General features: G+C 43.7%; 1 protein-coding gene across 4 annotated transcripts in view; it reads right to left on the bottom strand.

Annotated features, from left to right (window-relative positions):
* The window catches only part of C1H5orf22 (chromosome 1 C5orf22 homolog), a 142,409-nt gene that overhangs the window by 36,221 nt on the left and 80,982 nt on the right, over positions 1–25,206 (bottom strand). For 3 of the 4 annotated variants that reach the window (XM_030209181.1, XM_030209206.1, XM_030209191.1), the window contains exons 6-7: positions 13,558–13,620; positions 1,261–1,429 (exon numbers count right to left, since the gene is read on the bottom strand). In XM_030209181.1, the coding sequence (XP_030065041.1) occupies positions 1,261–1,429; positions 13,558–13,620 (232 nt within the window). The remainder of the gene's footprint in view (positions 1–1,260; positions 1,430–13,557; positions 13,621–25,206) is intronic. The other variant, XM_030209198.1, reaches the window with a different exon arrangement.

Here is a 25,206-nt window from a genome sequence, read left to right as displayed (position 1 = left end):
AGAAATTCTGCACCTGAAGAAAGAAAAAGAATTGAAGTGCACTATGAACTAACAGACACAAAACCTTTTGACTCAGGTGTGGTCATCTTGACAGTCCAAAGGGCAAAAAAAACTTTTGTAAAATGTTCAAGAACCACGATACTTAATATAGTGGCACAATGATACACAATATACAACTACTACTACTACTTATTTCTAAAGCGCTACTAGACGTACGCAGCGCTGTACACTTGAACATGAAGAGAGAGTCCCTGCTCGACAGAGCTTACAATCTAATTAGGACAGACAAACAAGAGATAAGGGAATATTAAAGTGAGGATGATAAAATAAGGGTTCTGAACAAATAGCTACAAAAGCACACACATTTTACTGTCTCACTTAATAGTTGAAATTTATACTTATTTATTTATTACCTTTGTATCCCGCACTTTCCCACTAAAAGCAGGCTCAATGCGGCTTACATAGTAATAGGTATCACAGAATTTTGTTATGTAAAGTAGGAAATTAAGTATAGCATAGTAACAGGATGGAAGGATAGTAAAAGGATGGATGGGTAGGTAGAGACAGGTGATAGAGAGGAAGGTAAGGTGGGAGATAGAGAAAACAACATTGACCCAGACTCTTCGGTATATGTAAGGTAGATGGGTTCATAAGATTAATCTGGGTCCTTTGGGTAGGCTTGCTTGAATAAATGGGTTTTTAGTGCTTTCCTGTTAAAACTGCCTTTTCTTCAATTTTACCTAGGTTTCCTTTCCAGCAGAGAGGGAAACTCATATTGCTAATCATGCTACAACTCCCCAAAACCGATTCTCTCTGCTGTTTAGACCTCAAAGCACAACCACTATATCAGGAGCTGCTGCAGGGAAAGAACTGGATTCCACAGGGCCATGCCACCATCCAATGGGACTGTATTCTTTTTAGTCACTGCAGACACCACTGCATTCACCTGAGGCGGGTGCAATGGCTCCTAATTCTCCTCCAGGAAAGGATATAGGCAAACCATAGACTGAGCCAAACAAAAAAGCGCATCTGGGGCTTTCCACTGGGTCTGGACAACATCCCTGAGGTCCTGGTGCACAGGGATGTTCTTCAACAGGGGGTCCACTGTACGGGGGGGGGGGGGGGGGGGGGGGGGGGGGAGGGCTTCAGAGCCTCCTCAAACCGGAGGTCAGAAGATATTTGGGAAATAAGTTCCTGAAACTCATCTCTTTGAAAAATACAGACCACCGAGGAATCCTCACCTGGAGGTACCTTCCTCACCTCTGTCAGCATGCTGTGAGTCTGGAACGTCATCCACAAATAAATCTGACTCTTCCTCCAATGGCAGACAGCCGGTCTCCTCAAAGGCCTCCAAATCCAAATCAACACTCTTTCTTTTGGCAGAAAACCCCAGCTCTAGACCTCCCTGCTGATCTCCCCCTGCAGCACCCTGGCAATACCAGAGAACAGAATTACAGCTGGGAGAGTTGAGGAAGAAATATGTTGCACAGCATGCGTCTTGAGGCTACTCTTGAAAGGAAAACAATGACCATTTTGTGGGACTGAATGGTTTCCAAACCACTCTCTTATCTGTGGCAGCTTACATGCAATGAGATTAATGTACTATTTTTATTTCAACTTGTATCTGAAGGACTGCCCAAAGCAGCTCAAAACAAATCTAAGACAATAATTTAATATACAATATCATGAATACACAAAATAGAATATTAAAGTGATTTAACAAGAAATGATGCACTTCATTCATTAAAATTAAATTTAATGACATACTTCAACTAAAACTCGAAGCGAGATACAGGGCTGGCGGAACATGGTAAGCAGGGTATGCACGACAGAAGGGCACCAACATCTGAGGGGCAGTAGAAACTGCCATGCATACCAGTTACGCTGCGCTCCACTGGCCACTGCCACCATACAGTACAGTCCTCCCAAGACCTACCTTGAAGGCCAGGACCTGCTCTGGCAGTGTAGTGGACTCTGCGGCTATGGGGGCAGGAAAGAATCCCACTCTTTCCTGCTTGCTGCCACATCTTCGCTTTGCTCCTTCTGAGCCGTGGTCGCTGCTGCCGTGTTTTAAAAATGGATGCAAGGCTGTTTTTTAACACAGCGGTGCTGCCCTCAGTGCAGTGCACAGCAAAGCAGAGACAGAGCAGCGGGCAGGAAAGAATAGGATTCTTTCCTGCTCCCACAGCCACTATACCACCAGGGCGGGAATGCAGGCCCTTCAAGGTAGGACTGTAGTGTGTGGGGCTTGTGGTATGCGGGAGGAGGATGGCGGCAATGGCCGTGGTGACTGCAGCAGTGGGTGGGTGGGAGGTGGAGGGGGCAGATGTTTGCACATAAACCAATGGACTGCATTAGGGGCTTATAGCCCATTTAGTTATGTTTAAGCAAATGAGAGATCTGCATGAAAGAAAATATTACTTTTTTATTTTTGCATGATTTATTAAACAATTATACAAAACAGAGTTGCATCAGTTTACAAAAAAAAAAAAAAAAAAGTGGTGTACTAGTGCATATATGATACATTAACACAGAAACAACCAGCACGCCCCTTATCTACATCTGTGACAACCATACTCTAACCTCAATGAACTTCAGGAGTTTTTTGAAATTTTATAGTACATTTACATTGCGATATAATACTAATTGCACTAGCTCTCAGGTGGTATACTGCATTATATGCCCTTGTGGGCTTTATTATATAGGACACACCAAACGCCCATTAAAGAACAGACTAGCAGAACATGTTAGCAATTTACGTCTGAAGAAGATGATGAATCCCCTTGTGGCTCATTGGCATGAATGCAATCACACTATAGAACAATTGAGATGTGTGGTATTAACATAGATTCCTCTAAATAGTAGTAAGGGGGGCGATGTTAGCACTCATTTATTATCTATTGAACAACGATATATTTATACATGGGGAACAGTGGCGCCTGCGGGTCTTAATCAAGAGGTAGAATGGGTCTGAGGGAATGTCTCTTTAAATATAGTAGGTGGGGCAGTGCATGATGGGAGAATTTAAATATGGCGCTCTTACCTCCCCATTAGTTTCAGCGATACGGCAGTTGGCTCCCGAGCTGAGAAGTCTCATTCAGACATGCAGCTGATTTGAATCGAATAAAGTAGGTGAATTTAGATGAAGAATGTATTGTAATTTAACGTGTATAAAATTAAAAACTAAGAATTTGGATTTGGTGGGGTGATAATGGGATTGTATTGTTTTAGATGTTGCGGTGGTTCCTCCTGATGAAGTGAGCGAAATGCGGTCCTGCATAGGGGAACCGGTGTTTGTGTAAGGAACAAGCTGACATCAAATGTGGGAGTGATAAACTCATTCCGCTCATCGAGTACCTGGGGATAATCGAAAGTTGTTTCACTCACATTGAGAACTGTGTCAGAGACTATTATAACAACTTTATGGAGACAATCCTGGAATTGTGAAGTATCAAGTACCCATGTGAAAAGTTGGGACAAGATATCTAAGAGGACACTAATAGTCTGATACTGCAGTACAACGCAAAAAATCCAGTTTATTATAAGTGAGAATAATATGAGTATTTGTATATATAAATATTATTAGTACATAAAATGAAACGCTGCTAGACAGGTATTATGAATGAATGTGGAATGAGTGAATGAGTATTATTGTTATTACTGTTTTTAAATATGATATGTGCTTAACATTGGAGCACATTTTTTCAATAAAGATACTTGTAACAATAGACTGGGGCGAGTTTGTAATTAATTAAAATTCAATGCCAAGAAATGCAAAGTAATGCACTTAGGGAATAGAAATCCACGGGAAACGTATGTGTTAGGCGGGGAGAGTCTGATAGGTACTGAGGGGGAGAGGGATCTTGGGGTGATAGTATCTGAGGATTTGAAGGCGACGAAACAGTGTGACAAGGCGGTGGCCGTAGCTAGAAGGTTGTTAGGCTGTATAGAGAGAGGTGTGACCAGCAGAAGAAAGGGGGTGTTGATGCCCCTGTATAAGTCGTTGGTGAGGCCCCACCTGGAGTATTGTGTTCAGTTTTGGAGGCCGTATCTTGTTAAGGATGTAAAAAGAATTGAAGCGGTGCAAAGAAAAGCTACGAGAATGGTATGGGATTTGCGTTACAAGACATATGAGGACAGACTTGCTGAACTAAACATGTATACTCTGGAGGAAAGGAGAAACAGGGGTGATATGATACAGACGTTCAAGTATTTGAAAGGTATTAATCCGCAAACTAACCTTTTCCGGAGATGGGAAGGTGGTAGAACGAGAGGACATGAAATGAGATTGAAGGGGGGCAGACTCAAGAAAAATGTCAGGAAGTATTTTTTCACGGAGAGAGTAATGGATGCTTGGAATGCCCTCCCACGGGAGGTGGTGGAAATGAAAACAGTAACGTAATTCAAACATGCGTGGGATAAGCATAAAGGAATCCTGTGCCGAAGGAATGGATCCTCAGGAGCTTAGTCAAGATTGGGAGGCGAGGCTGGTGGTTGGGAGGCAGGGATAGTGCTGGGCAGACTTATACGGTCTGTGCCAGAGCCGGTGGTGGGCAGCGGGACTGGTGGTTGGGAGGCAGGGATAGTACTGGACAGATTTGTACGGTCTGTGCCAGAGCCGGTGGTTGGGAGGCAGGGCTGGTGGTTGGGAGGTGAGGATAGTGCTGGGCAGACTTATACGGTCTGTGCCAGAGCCGGTGGTTGGGAGGAGGGGCTGGTGGTTGGGAGGCGGGGATAGTGCTGGGCAGACTTATACGGTCTGTGCCCTGAAGAGCACAGGTACAAATCAAAAATATGAGTTATCTTGTTGGGCAGACTGGATGGACCGTGCAGGTCTTTTTCTGCCGTCATCTACTATGTTACGTCTAACATTCCCTGTTGTTGAAGCGTCAATCTAGAAAGATCATTATCAGCCAAATAGGTGTCAATAGTCTCCGAGGTAAAAGCAATCTCCTGAGCATATAATGCTTGATAATATCTCCCAAAACGTTCGCGAATAAGAGCTGAATGACGTAACACCGAGCCTTTGCCATCACACACCTGCTCTACCATTCGGTCCTTTTTGTCTCTTTAACTTTATTGCTAGAAGACGTCCGGCCTTATTGGCAAACTCATATGCTCCCACCCTAAACCTCTCCCGTCCCAGGCTGAGTTGCTCCGAGTAAATAGAATCCAACATCATCCTCTCTCCACATAGCAGATGCCAAGTCTGGGGGGATCTATTTACCTTATGCTGACCCTCCAACGCTTGTATTCGCTCCAGACATCGCGCTATTTGTAGCTTGCGTGCCCGTGAACGTTTACTAGCAAGTTTTAGAAAGTAACCCCTGGAGACCGCCTTCACTGCATCCCACACTGTGGCTAAAGATGGGCCCAAGTCCATATTAAATTCCAAGTACTCTTTCAACATTGTTCTATAGCCCTCTGCCACCTCCTGTTCCTGCAATAGGCTAGTGTTTAAAGTCCATCTCTTATCCTTCAGTTCTGTTCTTATATTCGGCAAAGTAACCCACACAGGGGAGTGGTCGGATAATGTAACATTACCTATACCTGCTGTTGGTCCCCTCTCTACCAGTGATACATCTACAAATATGTAGTCAATGCGCGAGTAGGAATCATGCACTTGCGAATGATATGTATAATCTCTGTCCTCCATGTGCGTCAGTCTCCACAAATCTAGGGTACCTAAGGAATAAGCCAGGGAACCCAAGGCTAGTGCCTCTTTTTTCCCCTCTGTTTTAGTTGCTCCTGTTCTATGCCAGGATTTATGACCGCATTAAAATCGCCCCCCAATATTAAAGAACCCTGCGCAAATAATGCAAGCGAGTTCTTCACCTTGGTAAAAAAACTCTGCCTGTCCACTATTGGGGGCATATATAGATGCTGTTGTTAAGTCAACCTGATCTATTTGGACATGCAAAAATATGAACCACCCTCCCGGGTCTTTCCTAACTTGCATTACCTTTGCCCCTACCGCTGAGTGGAACAGTATAGCCACCCCACTTTTTTTTGGAGGCCTCAGAAGATGCACAATAGACCCCAGGGTATCCCGGGCAGGAGAGAAGTCTTTCATGTTTGCGTCTAAGATGTGTCTCCTGTAAAAGAACCACGTGTGGCTTCAGATGTTGTAACTCTTTATAGAGCTTCTGTCTCTTTTGTGGCATATTCAGGCCTTTAACATTATAAGATAATATCTTTAACTCTGCACTCATTACTCGCGGCATGAATAATTTACAGCTGTGGTGTTCCTCAAAAACCTTACATCCCAGTATGCGTTACAGTCAGACCTTAAGAGCCCATCTATCCCCCCATCCCACCTCTTGTACCCCTATCCCACTCTCCCACCCATGGATGCTTCCCGCCCTCCTCTCACATTCTCTCCCACCCTACTCCCCCCCATCCAGTTCCCAACTCTTAAATTCCCTCCCCGTTTTCTTCCCCCACCAAACCTTCCCTACTCCTTCCTCCCACCAGACAGTGCCTCAAACACCGAATGGGTTCCTAGAGAAAACAACCCACAGACCAGGTAGACCACCCCTCCCATCTCCCACACAGTTCACACATCCCCACCCTATTAGTCCTTAAGCACATTATAACAATCATCCGCAACACCTCTACCCCTTATTATAACTTTTACCCCTTGATCACAGTCAAACTGCCAAGCTACTTAAGTAGTCCCACAGCATTTGCATTATAAACTCTATCAAAGTCAGCCGGGGCACAAACCAAATTAGGTCCCTTGCTTCGGAGCCTTCTGACCCACTTGCTTCCATTTCTGCAGTCTGGCTTTCGTGGAAGGCGCTATCCCCGCTGGTAGCACCGCTGTTGGGGTCAAGCCTGCTTCATATAAACTCTGCCATGCTTCACAGACCCGGCGGAACTGGAGCTGTTTGCCCTTTAATTCAAAACATTCAGCAAAAGGGAAGCTCCAGCGATATGCAATCTTCTCCTTATTCAGAATCTCTAGGACAGGTTTCATTGCCCTTCTCTGAGCCAGCGTATATAGTGATAGATCTTGAAATACAGCAACCCTTGCTTCTTTGTATTCCAACGTGGTTAGCTGACGAGCCCGCTGCCATATCCGCTCCTTGAGTGCAAAGGACGTGAAGCGCACAATTATATCTCTGGGTCTATTTGCCATTGTTTTGCCCAGTGCACGATGTGCCCGGTCTATCTCCAGCTCTCCGGGGGCATAGCTCTCTCCCATTATTTGCTCACATAAGGTACGCACAATAGTTGGAACATCTTCGCCACCGCCATTTTCCGCTACACCCCGGAATCTCAAATTGTGCCTGCGCCCTCTGTTTTCGAGATCATCCATCTTGTACTGTAGGTCCTCAGCTTGCTCAGCCAGTTGATTTACACGCGCTTCCACTGCCGCATTGGCTTCTGCCTGTTCGTTGGCCCGCTCTTCCACTGCCACCACACGGCCTCCCAGTTCGCATAAGTCGATGCTGATGGCGTCCACATGCTCCAGGATCTCCACCCTGGAGGCTTTAATTTCCTCTCGTATCGCCTCCAAGTATTTTGCTAAGTCTTTTGGAGGACTTATCTTTTTACGAGCTGAACATCGCTGGTCTGCGTGGGAAGACGCTGTGTCGGAATCAGACGACCGTTGCAGCTCCGGGGACGCATGGCACGAAAGGCCCTTTGCCATCTGCCTAGCTGAATGGCGCTCTACCTCTCGTGACTGCGAAGTCAGCGCTTTGCTCATTTTATTTTGTAGGTTATTCTAACCTCATCCACACTCAGCAGCACTAATTTTGTAGCGGGGCGCCACGGAGAATAGCTCAATATTGCAGGGAAGTGCAGGAGCTAGATTCTTAGGCAGCCATCTAGACTCGTGACGCCACTTCCTCCGAAAATATTATTTTGACTTATAAAAACTACTTGTCTCTGAAACATGCTCAAAACAAAATAATCCATTTGTACAAAAGAGATGAGGTGAAGATGTGTCCCAATGAAAGAAGAGTTTAATTTTACTTCCAATCTTTATAACACCAGGCTTCCCAAGGCAGATTCAAGCAACAGTTAAGATGAACCCATCAGTAAACAAGATATCCTCAGTGAAATTTGGCCATCTATTACTGTATTGTATAGAACAGTGTAGAAAAAGGAGAACAAAATATAGACTTTATTATTGCTGTTTCTACCAGCTACAATAATTTTTTAAGCAGTGATATTCAATTTTATTTCATGATATTTATATGTACATATGGGAAGCTTTCAAATAAATTAAAAAGCTGTCGAGTAAAAAAAAAACAACAACACAAACCACTTTTGTTCTTCACCTTTTAAGGCACTGGGCTGAAAAAGGAGTTGGGGTGGGAGAAGGGGGGAGAAAAGAGATGTTGGCCTTGGGGGGGCACCAACTGATAGCTTGCAGGGGGGGCACCAATTGATAGTTTGCAGGGGGGCGCCAGAGACCCTAGCATCGGCCCTGGCGATTTACAACAAAACAGAATTAATCACTTGCAAAAAAAAAAAAAGAAGCCAAATACAATGTTGGTAAGATGTTTTGGCACGCAATGAAAGATTCTTAATTACCTGGTACTTTCTATGAGGAACACATTCAAGTGAAGGGGGCTGGCAGAGAGTTGTGCCTTGTGTAGACCTCTCTCTGTTACATGCCCATACCAAAACGTATGCAGAGGTTCTGGCAAACATATTAGAAATGGTAATCCCTTCCCTAGTTAATAGGGATCAAGCAGGACTTATAACAGGTAGTCAGGCAAGTGATAACATTCTGAGAACATTAGGAATCATTCATTCATAGAGGGGGTAATATTAGTTTCCTCGGATGCTGCAAAGGAGTTTGATTAGGTGCAGTGGGGTTTATGGAAGGAGTGTTGCAACAGTGTGTGTTAGGGAGGCAATTGTTTGATGAGTAATGGAGTTTAATGGATATATGCCTTTTGATTGGGGGTGGGGTGGAATACAGCAAGGATGTCCTCTTTCACCTTTATTATTCAAGTTAGTGTTTAGAGGGGTTAGGGGAACGGATATAGGAGGAAGATTGGATAAGGGGGTTAGACTGGGAAATGCAAAGCAGAAATTTGCATTTTATGTAGATGTAGTCTTTTTGTATACTATAAACTTGAAACTTCCTGTGTTGCTGGAAGTGCTGAGAGAATTTGGAGTGCTGTCTGGATATAAGGTGAATTTTGATAAGTCCGAAATTATAACCCTGAGCTGAGAGGAGTTGGGAGAAATGCAGTAGCAGACTGCTACGGTGGAACAATGAGTGTATAAAATATTTAGGGATAAAGATCTTGGCCTGGACTGGGGAGCTATTCAAGCTAAATTACTTATCTTTACTGAGGGTATTTAAAGATGAGCACAGGAAGTAGAGGGAAAATCTTGTGAAGTTGGATAGGATGAACACATGCAGTCAAGATGAACTGGTTGCCAAGAGTTCTGGCCCATCCCTGCACATTAACAAACCCCTCTCCTTCCACAAAAAGAGTTGTTTCTGCCCGTGCAGGCTCTACTCAAAATGGCTGCCACAACCTCCAGCTGCTGTCTCGCAAGACTACTGCTCTAGATCGCGGCAGCTATTTTAGTGAAAGAGAGGACATGGGCAGGAGCGACGCCCAGTCACTCCTGTCCCAACAACCCCACTAGACCACCAGGGAGATGAACGGTAGGCCCAACACAGGGGCCTACGGATGGGTCCGGGAAGGGACTTGTTCTATGTATGGGTGGAGGGAAGGAAAACTACTACTACTACTATTTAGCATTTCTATAGCGCTACAAAGCATACGCAGCGCTGCACAAACATAGAAGAAAGACAGTCCCTGCTCAAAGAGCTTACAATCTAATAGACAAAAAATAAATAAAGTAAGCAAATCAAATCAATTAATGTGAACGGGAAGGAAGAGAGGAGGGTAGGTGGAGGCGAGTGGTTACAAGTGGTTACGAGTCAAAAGCAATGTTAAAGAGGTGGGCTTTCAGTCTAGATTTAAAGGTGGCCAAGGATGGGGCAAGACGTAGGGGCTCAGGAAGTTTATTCCAGGCGTAGGGTGCAGCGAGACAGAAGGCGTGAAGTCTGGAGTTGGCAGTAGTGGAGAAGGGAACAGATAAGAAGGATTTATCCATGGAGCGGAGTGCACGGGAAGGGGTGTAGGGATGGACGAGTGTGGAGAGATACTGGGGAGCAGCAGAGTGAGTACATTTATAGGTTAGTAGAAGAAGTTTGAACAGGATGCGAAAATGGATAGGGAGCCAGTGAAGGGTCTTGAGGAGAGGGGTAGTATGAGTAAAGCGACCCTGGCGGAAGATGAGACGGGCAGCAGAGTTTTGAACCGACTGGAGAGGGGAGAGGTGACTAAGTGGGAGGCCAGCAAGAAGCAGATTACAGTAGTCTAAACGAGAGGTGACAAGGGTGTGGATGAGGGTTTTGGTAGAGTGCTCGGAAAGAAAGGGGCGGATTTTACGGATGTTGTAAAGAAAGAAACGACAGGTCTTGGCAATCTGTTGGATATGAGCAGAGAAGGAGAGAGAAGAGTCAAAGATGACCCCAAGGTTTCGAGCTGAGGAGACAGGGAGAATGAGAGAGCCATCAACAGAAATAGAAAAAGGGGGGGAGCGGGGAGGTGGGTTTGGGGGGGAAAATGAGAAGCTCGGTTTTGGTCATATTTAATTTCAGGTGGCGTTGAGACATCCAGACAGCAATGTCAGACAAGCACGCTGAAACTTTGGTTTGGATGCAAGGTGAGATATCAGGGGTAGAAAGGTAGATTTGGGAGTCATCAGCATAGAGATGGTAGGAAAAGCCATGGGATGAGATTAATGAACCAAGCGAAGAAGTGTAGATAGAAAAGAGGAGGGGACCAAGAACAGAACCCTGAGGTACGCCAACAGGCAGAGGGATAGAAGTAGAAGAGGATCCACCAGAGTGAACACTAAAGGTGCGGAGGGAGAGGTAGGAAGAGAACCAGGAAAGGACAGAGCCCTGGAATCCAAGTGAGGACAGGGTATCGAGAAGTATGCTGTGATCGACAGTGTCAAAAGCAGCGGAAAGATCAAGAAGAATGAGGATGGAATATTGACCTCTGGATTTAGCCAGTAATAGGTCATTGGAGACTTTAGTAAGCGCAATTTCGGTTGAGTGGAGAGGGCGAAAACCAGATTGTAGTGGGTCAAGAATAGCATGTGAGGAAAGAAAATCAAGGCAGCGGCGGTGAACAGCACGCTCAAGTAATTTGGAGAGAAAAGGAAGGAGGGAGATGGGTCGGTAAACTAGGGGAGCCAACATAAAGTTTTGGTTCCAGCTGAAAATGCATAGACATTGTCTGCTGAAACTGAAATACAACCAAGAATGAATTCTGAGTTAAGCTTCTAAACTGATCTTTCACATAAATGACAGGGCCTAAAAATAAGATTATACGGAAGTGGTGATAATATGGAGCCCTTGAGTAATCCATAATCCAATACTGAAAAATTAGCAATGATCTTTTTCCAAGAAGCCACCTGACTCCTATGGGACAAAAAATCTCAGCTGGTTAACACCAACTTCTGATTCATGGTGTCAAATACCTCAGACAGGTCCAGGAACACCAACAGTGAATCCCCATCCCTATCTGCTACCATTCAAACATCACCAAGTATCACTGTTTCCATACCATGGCTCTTCTGAAACACAGATTGGTACATATGAAATACTTCCTTTGGTTTCAGATAATCCAACGACTAAAAATAAACACATTGTTTAACATATTTATCCAAAAATGAGAGCTTTGAAACTGGCTAAAAGGGCAGTGGTACATTTACATCAAACTCTGATTTATTTAGCAGAAGTCTAATAACTACTTGATTCAATGTGTCTAACACGGTCCCTCTGCATTCTCACAAGTGGGTAGACAATTCTGCGTCACCTGGGTCAGTAGAATACCAAAGAAAAAGAACGAGAGCTTTCTGCAGGGCGAGCAGCGTTCCAACGAGCATGTGCGAGTGCCTTCCTGCCCGCAGCATGACCACGCCTCTCAGTTTAGTACAAAAGTAGAAAATGAAATAAAAAGTGAAGAAAAAAAAAAAACTACAAGAGGAGGTGGGTGGGATTGTGAGAATGTGAAGCCTGCTGTCCTCGGAGAATACCTGTTACAGGTAAGTATCTTTGCTTTCTCCAAGGACAAGCAGGATTACATTCTCACAAGTGGGGAATTCCTAGCATCCAGGCTCACCCAAAACAACAAATAGTGGTTAATTGGGCCTCGCGACGGTGAGGAACGCAGAATAATCTGAAAACTATATACCACTAGATGAGAGTGCAGCCTGGAACAGAACAAAATGGGCCTAGGAGGGTGGAGTTGGATTCTAGACCCCAAACAGATTGTGCAACACTGACTGCCCAAACCAACTGTTGCGTCAGGTGTTCTGCTCAAGGAAGTAGTGAGATGTGAATGCGTGAACTGAAGACCATGTCACAGCTTTGCAAATCTCTTCAATGGAGGCTGACTTCAAGTGGGCTACCGACGCAGCCATGGCTCTGACATTATGAGCCGTGACATGACCCTCCAAGGTCAGCCCAGCTTGGTCATAAACAAAGGAAATGCTATCTGCTAGCCAATTGGAAAGGGTGCGCTTACTGACGGCGACTTCCTTACGGTTGAAATCAAAAGGACCCAACAACTAGGCGGACTGTCTGAAGGGCTTCGCCCAATCCATGCAAAAGGCCAATGCTCTCTTGCAGAGCAAGGTGTGCAAGCTGCTTTCGCCAGGATGGGCATGAGGATGGGGAAAAAATGTTGGCAAGACAATTGACTGGTTCTGATAGAACTCCGACACCACCTTCGGCAGGAACTTAGGGTGCGTGAAGAGGACTACTCTATTGTAATGAAACTTAGTATAAGGTGCATCCACTACTAAGGCCTGAAGCTCACTGACCCTACGAGCTGATGTAACAGCCACCAAGAAAATGACCTTCCAGGCCAAATACTTCAGATGGAAGGATTTCAGTGGTTCAAAAGGAGCATTCATCAGCTGGGTGAGAACGAAGTTGAGATCCCATTACACTGGTGGAGGTTTGACAGGGGGCTTTGATAAAAGCAAACCTTTCATGAAGCGAACAACTAAAGGCTGTCCAGAGATTGGCTTAACCTCTACGTGCTGATGATAAGCACTAATTGCACTAAGGTGAACCCTTATGGAGTTGGTCTTGAGACCAGACTCTGATAAGGGTAGAAGGTATTCAAGCAGGGTCTATGTAGGACAAGAAAAGGGATCTATGGCCTTGCTGTCACACCAGATGGCAAGCCTCCTCCATTTGAAAGAATAACACCTCTTAGTGGGATCTTTCCTGGAAGCCAGCAAGACCCGGGAGGTTTTTGTAAATGATATGAACTAGTACTGAATGTAATTGTGTCTTTTTTTTTTAGGTTTTCCTCCCCACCATAAATATTTAAATGGTCGTCATACATGCTTTCAATCTGTAACACTGATATATGTGGAGTTTCACTATATATTCATTAATTATAGCATGAATACACATACATACATATACACATACACTAGCCTGCTCTTTCAACAATCATATTATAAAGTAAAAAAGAACTATACCTCTGTAGCATGTTCATTTGGCTTCTTAAAACTGTACAGCTCCTGCAACAGTTCATATTCTTCCTTATAAAGAAATGAGGGGAAAAAAGCCAAATTAACTGAGTTTAAATGAAATACAATATGGTTGATAAAGTAACACAACACAGACATCGGCTTGGTTAAAATGTAACTAGTGGCGAATCTTGTTTGTAAAAATCACAATGTAAACGTTCCTCCCTACTCATTAATATCAAGCATGCTACATTATCACCCCCCTTAAAAGGGGACATATTCTGAAACAGAGAACAGTACTGAGAAATCGCACAAGGAGCCCAGAATTAAAACCTAGCTAAAATACTACTACTACACTACTATAAGTAAAACAGTAAGGATCCATTACATATACCACTGTCTGTGTCAGTTGTCAATTGGTAAATTAAAATAGCAGTTTCATGGTTTTCCCCAAATATATGGCATCAGGTTTAGCCAGATTATTCTCTCAATCAGGCCCTAGAGGGCATCAATATTGGGGCTTGATTTGATAATAGGAGGCAAATGTGAGGTCCAAAAAAAGCACCTGTTTTAAGCCTATTTTATAAAGGCAACACAGGTGACTATGTATCTTTATAAAATAGGCTCCCACAACCAGTCTTAATAGTGCACAAGGCCAAGGCACATTTGCTCTCAGAATGTGCATCATTTTATAAACCCCTATTCTGCATATAAAAACAGACTTTACACTTGGAAAAAGCTTTTTACCCTTATACAAGATTTATAACAGAGAGTCCATTCAAGTTTAAGTTTCAAGTTTATTATATTGCCTATTGCGATATCAAGTGATATAAATAAAAATTTAAAAAGAAAATATGTTATGGAGGAGACTGAAATGAAAAAATAAGAGAAAAAAAATTACATACACTTCTCATCAATAAAGCAAAGGACAGAACACAGAAAAATGTCTAGTCTGTAATTCAGGGCCAAACTGGTCAACCCAGTAGTAATATTCTAGGGGCCATGTTTTTTACAGGTAAGTTTTCAAATTAGTCTTAAATCTAGGAAAAGATGTCTCATTTCTAATTGTCAGGGATAGATTGCTCCATTAAGATAAAGCAACAACACTAAAAATAGACTTTTTAATGTTGTTCAGTCAACATGACAAAGAGGGGACTACCAGAAAATGCTATTGAGTCAAGTAAAGAATGCTAAGAGGAGTACAAGGGATCAAAAGATGTGCCCATTTCTTTCCCATTTGAGGGATACATTTTAAAATTTGGAATAAGCAGTTTATAGGAGACTCTGGAGGATACTGGTAGCCAACGTTCTTCCACAAGAAGTGGCATAACATGATCACATTTCTTGGCATTATAGCTAAGTTTGATTATGGAGTTCTGCAGCAACTGTTGATATCTGTGATAAAATTCCTAAAAAAAGAGAATTGCAATAGACTAAATTGCTAGGGTGTATGATATGTGTTAAGGTACAAAGACCCTATTTATCTAGTACAGCCTAAATTGCTCCAACCAATTTCAATTTGAAAAAATATATATCAGGAAAGAGATGGAATTGGGAAGCCAGCAAACTGGATCAAGATGAGTAATGATTTCATCTTCTGCCCAGAGAGTAATGTGGTCTTTCCCATCCTGAATTCCTCCAATTCTCATATTCAATTCAAACTGTACTGGTACTTAAATCATGCTACTATACCCTTAGACGGTTTGTGCTGTTTGATCATACTTGATCTCACTTGCTCATTAATTTTAAGTCAAATTGTTTACTGCAATTCTCTTTCTAATAGTCTAAAATTTTCTTCTCTGAAAAAACTTCAACGTGTTCAAAACACAACTATTAGACTTTTTTCATGCTCATAAATTTGACTATGTTTTGCTTTGACTTGTACAGAAACACTGACTAATTCTGGTAATTGTTAATAAGGTCCTTCACTCGGCTATACCTGAGAACTTTCAACCTGCTCATCTCCTACACCCCAGCCAGATCCCTCTGTCCTCAACACAGAAACTTACTGCCAATTCCTCCCCATCTTTGGTTTCCCTTGATCATACTCGTCAATCAGCATTTGATTTCTTAGGCCTTTTCCTTTGGGATGCTATTCCTCTGTTTCTAGGTAATGAATCCTTTTGTGGCAAATTTTAAAAACAACTGAGGGGGTTGTTGGTTGATGTGCTGGGCTGAGCAGATACTGCTTTATTCTTTACAATAAAAGCTGTTGCAAAAGAAACTGCTCAGATGCCCCTAGTGGTATATAGAGTATGGTTTTAAATTTGCACATGCACGCTAACCCCACTCCCGACAATAGCTTTACTCAATTCAAGTAAATATATTTGCACATCAGGAGAGCAATTTTATAAAAATTTAACTTCTATGCAGAGAACAGTTTTAAAATTACCCCTTTGGACGTCAATAATCAAACATTTCCACATGTGTAAACTTTTTTTAACCCACAGAATTGGGCCCCTTGTAAGCTGCCCACCCCAAGTGGGCAACATATGCACTTCTTTGCCTTTATCAAATTGCCGTCTCAAAAGCTGCTGTTCCACCTCTTCTGAGGTAGATGTAACTCGTTATAAGACACGTATTAAGTGCCCATCTTCTGCTCCTGGGAATGTTGCACAAAATATGTCATGATGTTTTCCTAGCAGCTACTCTTCTGCATGTATAAGCAAAGGCAATTTTACAAGTACTTTACTTGAGCATGTAAAACACTGTTCTATGTACTCAATTTGTTTATGAAAATTAGAGCTGTACCGAATAACATATTTTATTATTATGCTGAATGCGAATAATGCACATTGAGCAACATGAAATCAGAGAACGTGTGTTTATTTCAGTATGATTTATCAGAGCTCCAGATCATTCATATTTGAATTTAAATCACAATTTGGCTGAACACGAATAATGTATTCAGGCACTATTAGGGGCCAAATCTAATCAAATATGAATATTTGGTACAACCCCAATAAAAATCACTCCCAAGGAGTGTACAATTATGAGCAATTTTTCACAATGCACACAATTTTACTCACATCTTTTAGAGGCATTTCCAAGAGTGGGGTTCATTGTTTGGAGGCTGAGAAAGCTACCCACAGAAATAAAAGTGCAAATCTCTGCAGCTACGTTTTCCTGCAGCTGTAAAGCAAACACAACTTTCTGCATAGTTTTACTTTGATTACTAGTACAAGCTGCAGGTGAAATTATGGATGGAGTTTGCACAAACAGAGAAAGAGAGGGAGAGAGATTATTGCTCCCCAATTGTACAATGGTATTAACACACCATTTTTATAACAGGGTAGTATAATTTGATTATATTACTAAGGGCGACTAATACAGGAGTAGCAGAAGTACTGATATTCTGAAATTTATACATATAGAATACTATTTGGGTTTAAATAAAATTGAAAGAATAAAGAAAAACAAACTGAGGCAGAGTTGTGGACCTACGATTTAAAAAGTTGCCATAGTCTAGTGTGTTAATCCTGTGTAAATTACTAGAATAATGGCAATATTGTGATGGCCCTAAAATTTATTTCATAAAGTGTGTGTGTGTGTGTGTGTGTGTGTAAGCAAAAATACAATAGAAGGTCTGGGTCTGTAATAAAGCCTGACATAATTTCATTACATAGTGGGGCAATTATCAACATGGGCTACAATTAAGATGGGTTATTTTAATGTTAACCAGGGTTAATAGTAACTAAGTCTCATTGTATAAAATGGAACCTGAGCTAAAATAGCACAACTCAATGGTTAAAATAAAACAAACCTAACCTAACTGTAGCCCACGTTAATAACTTTCCTCTTAGTCTTTAAAAGAAGGAACCTAGATCTTGGTTCATTTTTATCAATTCACTGAAGGAAGCCAGGGTAAACTGCTGTTAAGGAAGGCTAAGCAAACAGACAAGAGAGCATTCAGACTTTGAGCAGAGCTGTAGGGAAGGCTAATAAGCAGCAAATTAGATGATAGTACATTTATAATGAAGCTTTAGGGGCCTAGTTCCAAATCATGAAATACATTAGTAGCCTTTTTTCAATATTTAATCAACTTCATTACAGTCTGAGAAGCAAGTCATAAAACCATACTGAATATGAAAGGGACGTATTATCAGCGCCAACTCAAGGAATAAAGCTCAAAACTGCTGCCCAAATTTCAATTGTAAGCCTGCCTAAGCTTCCTGGGACCTTCTCTCTGGAACTCTCTTCCATCTCACATCCGCCCTGAAACATCTTACCCCAAATTTAAGGTTTTAATCAAAACATATCTGTTTCAACAATCCTTTGGTACCTCAACATGATTGTTTTGTTCCCTCTTGTGTCTGTACCTGAATACTATTTTATATTGTACACCATATAGTCACCATGTGGACACCTTGTTATCAAGTACTGGAAATAAATAAATAAAAATTCATTCCAGCTGCGTTCCCCCACTGAATTCTTTGAAAACACTCTCTCAAATCCAAACTCATTATTACAGTGGGGAAATGAAACTTTGAACGGCCTAAAAAGACAGAGAATGAGAGACTTCTGGCTAAGCAAAGCATGTATGATTCACAATGTTAACATCATCTTTTCCAATCTAACCATCTTTTTCACTAACAGAAGCCCTGTTCATAAAGGGCACTCACTCACAGGAGCCTAGCAAACCATCTTTCCTTTACATATGCTATTCAGGGGTATTCACTTATAGTCCTCGAGGTCCACAACCCCATCGGATTTTCAGGCTTTCCCCAATGAATATGCAATGTCTTATCCTCTCATCACAATATGCACTGCAAAGGCACTTTAGTGGCTTTCTTTCATGAGAAATATTTCCCTATGAAGTAGCACATGGAAAAGAAAAATCAAATGGAAGACTTATTAGTTTGTAAATCTCCAGTCAATTACTAATACTAAGATTTATTTGATAAAAACTGCATCAGATTTATAACATTTCCAATCTCAATATTTTAGGCTTATAAATTGGAAAAAGTGAAACTATCAACTACTCAAATACATTCTGCACAACCCTGGAGTATTAACATTTGTACCAAACAAGTATATAAACGGGCATATTTTCAAAGCACTTAGCCTTCCAAAGTTCCATGGAAACCTATGGAACTTTGGAAGGCTAAGTGCTTTGAAAATATGCCTCAAAATGTATTTAAAGAAAAAAAAAACTACAAAACTACTGCTGCTGTTACAATTTAGTGTTTGAGCATGACAGAGCAAAAACTATTTAATAAAAAAAATGTAGTTCTTGTCATTTGGTTATACTACTGTATGTTTCATAATGAACACTCACATTGTAGGTCACACTGAGGCTCATTTTCAAAGCACTTAGCCTCCCAAAGTTCCATAGAAACCTATGGAACTTAGCCTCCCAAAGTGCTTTGAAAATATGCTGGACTATTAGACTTAAGATGTTAAGTACTATACTCAACACAGTTACATGAGAAAAGAACAAACCTTTATGCCTTAACTATGCAAGTTATGGCAAACAGGTTTGGTTAAATATTCAGTGCATAATTTCTGGCAGCATCACATTTATAAATCAGAGGCTCTCAATCAGTAAATCATGGCAGACCTTTCATGCACCACAAAATGTTTACAGAGAGATGGGGTAGGTCATAGCTCCCGATACCCAGAAGCAAACGTGGGCACTAGAGGCCATTAGCACCGGTCTAGCGCCCACATTTGCCAGCGCACCATGCTCAAAGGCTCCCATTGCTAGGAATAACGAGCTTGCCAAGGAACAGCGCCGTGAGTATTCAAATTACATTACATTGAAAATCTACCTACCTGAACACGATTTCTTTACCGAGTGATGTCATCTACTTTTGGTAAGGAGCACAAAAAATATATTTATTTTAAAATAAAATCTTGGTCTCCTGTATCTTTAGTACAAGAGTCTGGGAACAGGTACAAGGGGTGTAAGTACATGTAAGAGAAAAGAAGCATGAAGAATAAGTGAGAGGGCATGATGTGTGTTTGTTGGCACTTACATAAGACAAGTACCATGATGTATATACTGGAATGATCATGGTGCAGTCTCTCTCTCCCTTTTTTTTTTTTTTTTTAATACACTGCTCCAAAACTGAACTATTTTAATCTCTCTCCTGAACATTTTTTCTTATCTCACTCCAACCAAATAGGCAACAGTAAAAGGTAAGGGGATGGAGGGTAGGATCACACAAATGTAAAAAAAAGGCCTTTTTACATCTGTAAAAAAAAAAAAACAGGGTGGGGGGGGGGGGGACTTTATAAAATTATCCCTTAACAGACCCACAGAAAAATCCAGATGCACAGATGAGGCAGACAACTATGGTTAATTATAACGCTAAAAATGTCATCTACTTGTTCCCCTTATCTTCCCAAGTAGGCAATGGAACTTTTGCCCTGAGTATAGAATCAATGGTGAGGGGCTTACGAGGATACAACAGTTCCTGAAAGATGATACCTTTGTGATGCTCTCCTTTGATATATTAAAATCATGTTATGAGTTGGAGTAGAGATAGTGAGATACTTGTAAATAAAAATGGCTATTTCCAAGGGTTAGCAAAACAGAATAAATGGAACTTGGAACCATCGGTCTTTGATAATATGTGGCCCCAGAAAGGAGTAGATAAAAGAATGATAGGAAGCTATTATGAGGATAATATGCACTGCCATCTAACCTCTGAGTGCAACATACAATTCAAAATGGATCCAATATACAAGGAGGAATATACAAAGAAGGAATTCTGAGAAGGGTTCAGAGGAGTGGATTCAAAACTGGAGTGCACAACTTCATGAAGTAGGTTATAAAACACTGCATGATTATACATGCATCCTAAATGTGGCCACAACTATCAGGGGACTGCATAAAGTATGGAAGCTCAGACAGTACCCTTTATAAGAACACTAGTAAAAAAAGGCCCGTTTCGGTGAGAAATGAAACGGGCGCTAGCAAGGTTTTCCTTTGAGTATTTATGTTTGACAGAGTGTGTTTGACAGTGACTGTGTGTGAGAGAGAGAGTGAATGTGAGAGTGTATGTGAGTGAGAGAGAGATAGACTGTGACAGTGTGTGTGTGTGGGAGAGAGAAAGACAGAATGTCAATTGATTGTGTGTGTGTGTGTCACAGAGAGACATAGCGTGGCTGTGTGTGAGCGAGTTTTGCTGTGTATGTGAGATACCGACAGAGTGTGTGTGTGTCAGAGAATGTTGAAGTTTGTGTGCGTGTGACTGACATTGTGTGTGTGTGTGTGTGTGCAACATAGGGGTAGGCGCGGGCTTGACATGCACGGAGGGGGATCTGCAGACTTGGAGGGGGGAGTGTGGGAGTGTGAGAGATGGAGTGTGTGTGTGTTTAACACCGTAGGGTGTGTGTGTGTGTGTGTGTGTGTGTGTGTGTGTAAAATATGCCTTAACAATGTTCAGCCAAATACATTTTCAAGCATCCTGTATCTGGTCTGCAGCACTTTAAAAACAATTATTATTATTTGTTTTTCTGGAGGTGAAAGTGCTCTTAATCCTAAGCCCTGGTACCATATCATGCCATAATAATTAGATACAACAGATGTTTTGACCTTCTTTGGGCTGTAATCTCATTCGACAACAGAATGAAATTTCACTGAACAAGGCACAAATGCCAAACGTTCTCCCCATACCCCATCCTGCAGATATTTTGTTGAATGAAATCATAGAAGAAAAAAAGTTATTGCACATTCATTACTTTGAAGAAACTACATTTGCTGAGTAGAGTTTTGGTTGCAAGTGTTGTTTTCTTCGTCATCATCCTGAGTCCTCAATGTATAAATTGTGCCTTTTTGTTTTGAACTCATCACCACCTTTCTGACTGACACTGGAAACTGGTTAATAAAAGATTGAATTCTGGCTATTGCACTTCTTTCCTTCAGAGCAGCTTCTTTCCTAGCTTCTATTTTAATCTGTTGCTCACAGAGGGGGAGCGGCAGGCCAGTCAGGGGTGGGGAGGGGCACTCGACATATCTCGGGCCAAAGCAAAGATTAAGGCAACCTGAAGCTGCGTCCTCGTCCATCCCTGCTCCCCTTCACTCTTTTTAAGTTAACAGCCAGCACTAATGAAGGGGAGGGGCTGCACCACATGTACCCCTTCAGATATAAATAAAACCCAATTAATCTGTAGATCTTGCCTCTCTATATATCTGTGTCTGTTGCTGTTGTTCACTCTATCACTCTGATAGCAGAAGATAGGAACCTCCACTCTCAAGACAAATCCCTTCTCCACCACCACCAACTCCAGGCTCCGCCCTTTCTGCCTCGCCTCACCCCATGCCTGGAATAAACTCCCTGAGCCCATACGCCAGGCCCCCTCCCTGCCCATCTTCAAATCCTTACTCAAAGCCCCCCTCTTCAATGTCACCTTCGGCACCTAACCGCAGGAAATCTAGACTGCCCCAACTTGACATTTCGTCCTTTAGATTGTAAGCTCTTTTGAGCAGGGTCTGTCCTTCTTTGTTAAACTGTACAGCGCTGCGTAACCCTTGTAGCGCTCTAGAAATGTTAAGTAGTAGTAGTAGATAGGAGCAGGAAAGAGTGAATCTTCCCATTTGCAGTCCGGAGCAGTAAGAGGTGGAGGATTTTCTTTCGTGGTTGCGGAGGGTGGAGTGGGGGTGGGGAGAGATTAACCTGTTGTCTCAGAGAAAGTGCTGATACTTTACCGGCACTGCTCTTCTCCTTTGGCGCCCTTGGCAGTTTCTTTTTTTTTTAAGTAGTAAAAAAGGTAAAATTATGTATCATACCTGATCATTTTCTTTCCATTAATCATAGCTGATCAATCCATAGACTGGTGGGTTGTGCCCATCTACCAGCAGGTGGAGATAGAGAGCAAAGCTTTTGCCTCCCTATATGTGGTCATGTGCTGCCGGAAACTCCTCAGTATGTCGATATCAAAGCTCCATCCGCAGGACTCAGCACTTAGAGAATTACACCCACAAAGGGACACTCTGTCCAGCTCTCCACCGCCGAAACGGGGGAGGGGAATTAACCCAGCTCATCCCCACACAAGTGGGGGAGGGGAATCCGTCCAGCTCATCCCCGCGGAGCGGGGGAGGGGAATCCGTCCAGCTCATCCCCGCGGAGCGGGGGAGGGACACCACCCCGCCGATGCGGGGGGGGATCTGGCTTATCCTGCAACCGCAACCGCGGGAGGAGCTGACCCTAACACCGCCGAAGCGGGAGGGGTACAAAGCTGCCCTACAGCCGCACGAAGCGGGAGGGAGCGCCGGCAGAATTTAGATCTCAATCCAGCCCCGTAAAACGGAGGGGAGAGGAATGCAGCAGCTCACTGTAACACAAAGTCGTCTCAACTCTTGAAGAATCCAATTGAAAAAACTTGAAGACGAAGTCCTCCTGAACAGGAACTGAAGACTAAACTTGAACCTGAAATGCAACCAGAATATAAACAGTACAGATATCTGGGAGGGGCTATGGATTGATCAGCTATGATTAATGGAAAGAAAATTATCAGGTATGATACATAATTTTACCTTCCATATCATCATGCTGATCAATCCATAGACTGGTGGGATGTACCGAAACAGTACTCACCCAGGGCGGGACATTGAAATCCCTGACCGCAACACTGAAGCTCCAAACCGGGCCTCCGCCCGAGCAGCCACAGTCAAGCGGTAATGCCTGGAGAAGGTATGGGCCGATGCCCAAGTTGCCGCCTTGCAAATCTCTTCCAAGGAGACGGACCCGGCCTCTGCCATCGAGGCCGCCTGAGCTCTAGTGGAGTGAGCCTTCAGCTGGATAGGCGGCACCTTCCCCGCGGCCACATAAGCCGCTGCAATGGCTTCCTTGACCCATCTTGCCACTGTAGGCTTAGCAGCCTGCAGACCCTTAAGAGGACCTGCAAACAGGACAAACAGATGATCCGACTTCCGGAAATCATTGGTCACTTCCAAGTATCTGATGATGACTCGTCTCACATCTAGATATTTGAGAGCAGAGTATTCCTCTGGGTAGTCCTCCCTATGAAAGGAGGGTAGACAGAGCTGCTGATTCACCTGGAAGCGAGAAACAATCTTGGGCAGGAAGGAAGGCACTGTGCGAATAGACACTCCTGCCTCAGTGAACTGCAGAAAAGGCTCTCGACATGAGAGCGCATGGAGCTCGGAAACTCTTCTGGCTGAAGTGATAGCCACCAAAAAGACTGCTTTCAACGTCAGGTCTTTCAGAGATGCCCTTGACAAGGGTTCAAAAGGCGGCTTCTGCAAGGCTCTTAGCACCAGGTTGAGATTCCACGCAGGCACCACTGAGTGCAGAGGAGGGCGCAGGTGATTAACTCCCTTGAGAAAACGCACCACATCTGGCTGCGAAGCCAGGGAAGCACCCTTCAGGCGGCCCCTGAAGCAAGCCAGAGCCGCTATCTGGACTTTAAGGGAACTGAGCAACAGGCCTTTCCCCAGACCTTCTTGCAGGAACGCCAACACTGAAGAAATTGGAGCAGTGAAGGGAGAAAGTGAGACTGCTTCACACCACGCTGCAAAGGTACGCCAAACCCTGGCGTAAGCAGTAGAAGTAGAGCGCTTCCTCGCTCTCAGCATAGTGGAGATGACCTTGTCTGAGAAGCCCTTCTTCCTCAGACGCTGCCGCTCAATAGCCAGGCCGTAAGACCAAAGGGGGAGGGATCCTCCATCACCACGGGACCCTGATGCAACAGGCCCTGCTCCACTGGCAGTTGCAGAGGGTCGTCCACTGAGAGCCTGATCAAGTCCGCATACCAGGGACGTCTGGGCCAGTCCGGACCCACCAGTATTATCCGGCCCGGATGCTTTGCCACCCGGTCTAGCACCCTGCCCAACATGGGCCAGGGTGGGAACACATAGAGAAGCTCCTGTGTCGGCCACTGCTGGAGAAGAGCATCTACTCCCAGAGAGCGAGGGTCCCGTCCTCTGCTGAAAAAGCGCGGCACTTGGCAATTGGCCGATGACGCCATCAGATCTAGGCTCGGCTGGCCCCAGCGCTTCGTGATGTCCAAGAACGCCTGAGCCGATAACTGCCACTCTCTGGGATCCAAGGTATGGCGACTGAGAAAGTCCGCCTTGACATTCATGACTCCGGCAATGTGGACCGCTGACAGCTGTTCCAGGTTCGCTTCCGCCCACTGGCAGAGATTCATGGCCTCCTTGGCTAGAGGGGCGCTCTTGGTACCTCCCTGGCGGTTGACATAAGCCACAGCCGTGGCATTGTCCAACAGGACCCGTACTGGCTTCAACGCCAGTACCGGGAGGAACTCCAAAAGCGCCAACCGAATGGCTCTGAGTTCCAGGAGGTTGATAGACCACTTTGCCTCTGCAGGAGACCAGAGCCCCTGCGCTGTCCTTCTCAAGCAGTGGGCTCCCCAGCCCGTCAAAGAGGCGTCCGTCGTGACGACAATCCACTCCGGGGTCACAAGAGGCATGCCTGCAGACAACTTGTCTGTCTTCAGCCACCAGCTCAGCGCCTTGCGCACTGCTGGGTCCAAGGGAAGGCGCACAGCATAATCCTCCGACACTGGAGTCCAGCGCTGCAGCAGAGAGTGTTGTAGTGGTCTCATATGAGCCCTGGCCCAGGGCACTACTTCCATCGTGGCCGTCATAGAGCCCAACAGCTGCACATAGTCCCAAGCCCGAAGAGGAGAGGCTACTAGGAACTGGTCCACCTGAGCCTGAAGCTT

Source organism: Microcaecilia unicolor, chromosome 1 (assembly GCF_901765095.1).
Source record: "Microcaecilia unicolor chromosome 1, aMicUni1.1, whole genome shotgun sequence".
NCBI lineage: Eukaryota > Metazoa > Chordata > Amphibia > Gymnophiona > Siphonopidae > Microcaecilia > Microcaecilia unicolor.
The sequence above is the reverse complement of the archived record's forward strand: the minus strand, read 5'-3'. Positions and strand labels throughout refer to the sequence as shown.